A 2,880-nucleotide genomic window follows, 5' to 3' on the forward strand; every position below is an offset into this window, starting at 1 on the left:
GTGCACCTGTGAGTATACATCACTGGTGTGTGTGTGTGTGTGTGTAAGGTGCAGCCCTCTGCTGAGGTGCCTGGAAGCAGTGACACAGGCCTAGGTGGCCCAGGGACCACCTGAGCACAGCTGGTGGGGACCCCACTGGGCAGCAGATGGCTCCTGCCTGCACCCAGATTTATTAGCTAGGGTAGAGGAGGTCTGGGGCCTTCCCCTTTCTGCCTGAGTCCCTACACCCGTAAGTGATGCCAGTGGACCGTGCGGGGCTCTGGCTGGTTCTGAGAGGAAGACCCCTGACCTTGAGAACCATCACTGGATTGTGAGCTGAGGCCTGAGGGTGGGCTGGAGGTATTGCGGCCGGAGCTGAGCTCTGGAGACCTACAGACCAGGGCTTGCCTCCTGATTCTGCCTCTTCCTAGCGTGTGTGTCATGGGCAATCAGTTTCTCTGAGCCTTAGTTTTCCCATCTGTAAAATGGGGCAACATCTACCACAAAGGGTTCATGAAAAGATGAAATGAGATGATGCCCTGAGGTGCCCAGCATGGTGCCTGCCCCACAACAGGGGCTGGAAAGGGAAGCCACTCAGGCGGGCACTGAGAATAGGAGAGCTGCCTGGGAAAGGGCCACCCCAGCAAGGGGCCCCCACCCGGGCAGGCCCTGGGCTCATCACTGCGTTGGTGAGGGGCAGTCATTTGTTCCTTTATTCACTCTCTCGTCTCCCACTGATGCCCCTCCACCTGGCTGTGTGGGAGCTGTGGACACCCCAACCCTCTGGGAACTCACAGGCTGGTGGGGGTGGGAGACAGGTATACGGCTGAGGCTACGGGTTAGGGTTTCAGTAGAACCTTGGGTTGGGCCCTGGGTCCTTGGAATGAGGACATTGGCCGGGGGAGGCTGAGTGGGAGTTTGTCAGGTAGAGAAGGTGGCGGGGGGATTCCAGGCAGAAGGCATGGCCGGCAGGACAGGCGCGTGGCTGGAGTGTGGAGAGGAGTGGGGTGGGCCCAGGGCCACCTTTCTGGGGAAGCTGAGGAGCAGAGACTCCATCACTTGTGCAGAGCCCTCTGGCTGGAGTGAGAGGCTGGAGAGGTTTTGACCATGGGTGACCGTCAGCCTGAGCCTGGGGGCAGTGAGCTGAGGAGGGGGGCTCGGGGTCGACAGGCTGGCTTCTCCCCCAGGCCTCGTTCCTGATCCTCTTTGCAGCCATGAGGGAGGGTCAGATGATGGCACGGTGGGCAGCCTCCTGCCAATCACACCATCTTTTGCCCCTTCTGTGTTGAAGGTGGCTCTTCAGACAGTGAGAGGCCGGGCGCGGCTGGAGGGGCAACCCCCGGGCCCTCTGGAAATTGAGGTCTGCTGGCCTGCCGTCTGCAGGGGACGGGAGGCTCCTCCCACAGTCCCATCTCAGGCTCTCAGGAGGCTTAAAACTGCGTGGATTTCAGGACAGAGCGCCCCTGGGTACTGTGTGTTGCCTTCTTTACTGCCCTGTTCAGGAAAGACATGGAGGGGTGTGTCTCCTAGGTGCAGAGTGACTTCTGACCGCTGACCTGTGTCCATCCTGAGGCCTCAGAAGATACTGTTGCTCTCGGGGACCCAGGACTGAGCTCCCTAAGCACATGATGGAGGGTGGGTGGGCAGCGACAGCCTCGACAGTCATCTAGGGGCCTTAGTAGGAGAGTCTGGGGCCAGCGAGAACTCCCAACAATGACCATCACACTGTCGGCTCTCCCGCTTACAAAGGGCTACACGCCCTTCCCCTTGACCTCGCTCAAGATGGAGCTGGGGGGAGCTGGGTGATTTGGTGGAAAGTAGTGGAAAGACGAGCAGGGGACAAAATCTACACAGCCAGGAGACCCAGCCCTTGGCCTCCACTCTCCCAAAGATGTGCTGTGTGACTCTCAGCCCATCCTATCCTTCTCTGGGATTCTGCTTCTCCCTCTGTCCAGTGATGAGGGTGGGTGGCCAGACCTGCCCTGTTCTGGGATTCTCTAGAGGGAGGAGACTTTGGTCCTGGGGCTGGGTCCACTCACTGGTTCTGCACATCTTGGATGGTTTCCGGCAGCGGCAGGTTCTGGGTCTCGGGAAGCAGCAGTGCAGCCAGGCCGCTCAGCACTGGCACGGCCCCGTACACCAGCAGGGGCAGTGAGGGGCTGTGTACTCCCAGCAGCCGGACCAGAGGCCCCAGGATGCCTCCCACTCGGGCCAACATCTGGCCCAGCCCCACGGCGGTCATCCTGCCGGCACAGGCGCACCTGTGAGCGCCCACTCTGCCCACCTGCAGCCTTGATCGCCCACTCCGGCCTAGCCCTGCTCTGCCCAGGGAGGCACAGTGGGTCAAGCTGGGCCAGGATGCACCTGGGCAGCCCTGAGACCACATGGAAGAGAGACCCAAGGCACGGACATCCAGGTCTGGGGAAGGCCAGCCCCACCCCGCCCTCCCAGCCCAGGGCACCTCCCCCTTCAGGCCCAGGCACAGCCTCACCTGAGCACGGTGGGGAACAGCTCGCCAGTGTAGATGGTGATGCAGATGAAGGCGGCCCCCACCCCGCAGAGCCCCAGCACGGCCAGGGCTGAGCGCAAGGTCCCCATCTCTGTGGACAGAGACTGAATTAGTGGCGATGGTGGCGGGGGCCCCAGGATCAGGTGGGGGCTCTTTTCCCTGACCTTCCAAATGTCTGAGTTGCCTCCACTTGGGTATCCCCAGACCCTATACATGCACCATGCCCTAAGTGACCTCATGGCCACGTTCTTGCCCTCAGACATCCAGAGCCAGACCCTGGGGGTCCTCCTTGACATCCCCCTACCCATTTCCCTGCCCCTGCCCCCATAATCCATCACTGAGTTATTTTATCTCCACAGCTATTCATAATGCTGCCCCCCTCCACTCCATCC

At 61.0% G+C, this 2,880-nt stretch overlaps 1 protein-coding gene across 1 annotated transcript in view; it reads right to left on the reverse strand.

The window, feature by feature from the left end:
• Positions 1 to 669: 669 nt before the first annotated feature.
• LOC109384150 (solute carrier family 22 member 12-like) overlaps positions 670 to 2,880 on the reverse strand; it is a 19,285-nt gene continuing 17,074 nt past the window's right edge. The window contains exons 7-9 of the mRNA XM_019645188.1: positions 2,471 to 2,579; positions 2,019 to 2,222; positions 670 to 1,473 (exon numbers count right to left, since the gene is read on the reverse strand). Of these exons, the coding sequence (XP_019500733.1) occupies positions 1,410 to 1,473; positions 2,019 to 2,222; positions 2,471 to 2,579 (377 nt within the window). The 3' untranslated portion in view covers positions 670 to 1,409. The remainder of the gene's footprint in view (positions 1,474 to 2,018; positions 2,223 to 2,470; positions 2,580 to 2,880) is intronic.

This window comes from Hipposideros armiger, unplaced genomic scaffold (assembly GCF_001890085.2).
Source record: "Hipposideros armiger isolate ML-2016 unplaced genomic scaffold, ASM189008v1 scaffold_93, whole genome shotgun sequence".
In the NCBI taxonomy this organism is placed as follows: Eukaryota; Metazoa; Chordata; class Mammalia; order Chiroptera; family Hipposideridae; genus Hipposideros; species Hipposideros armiger.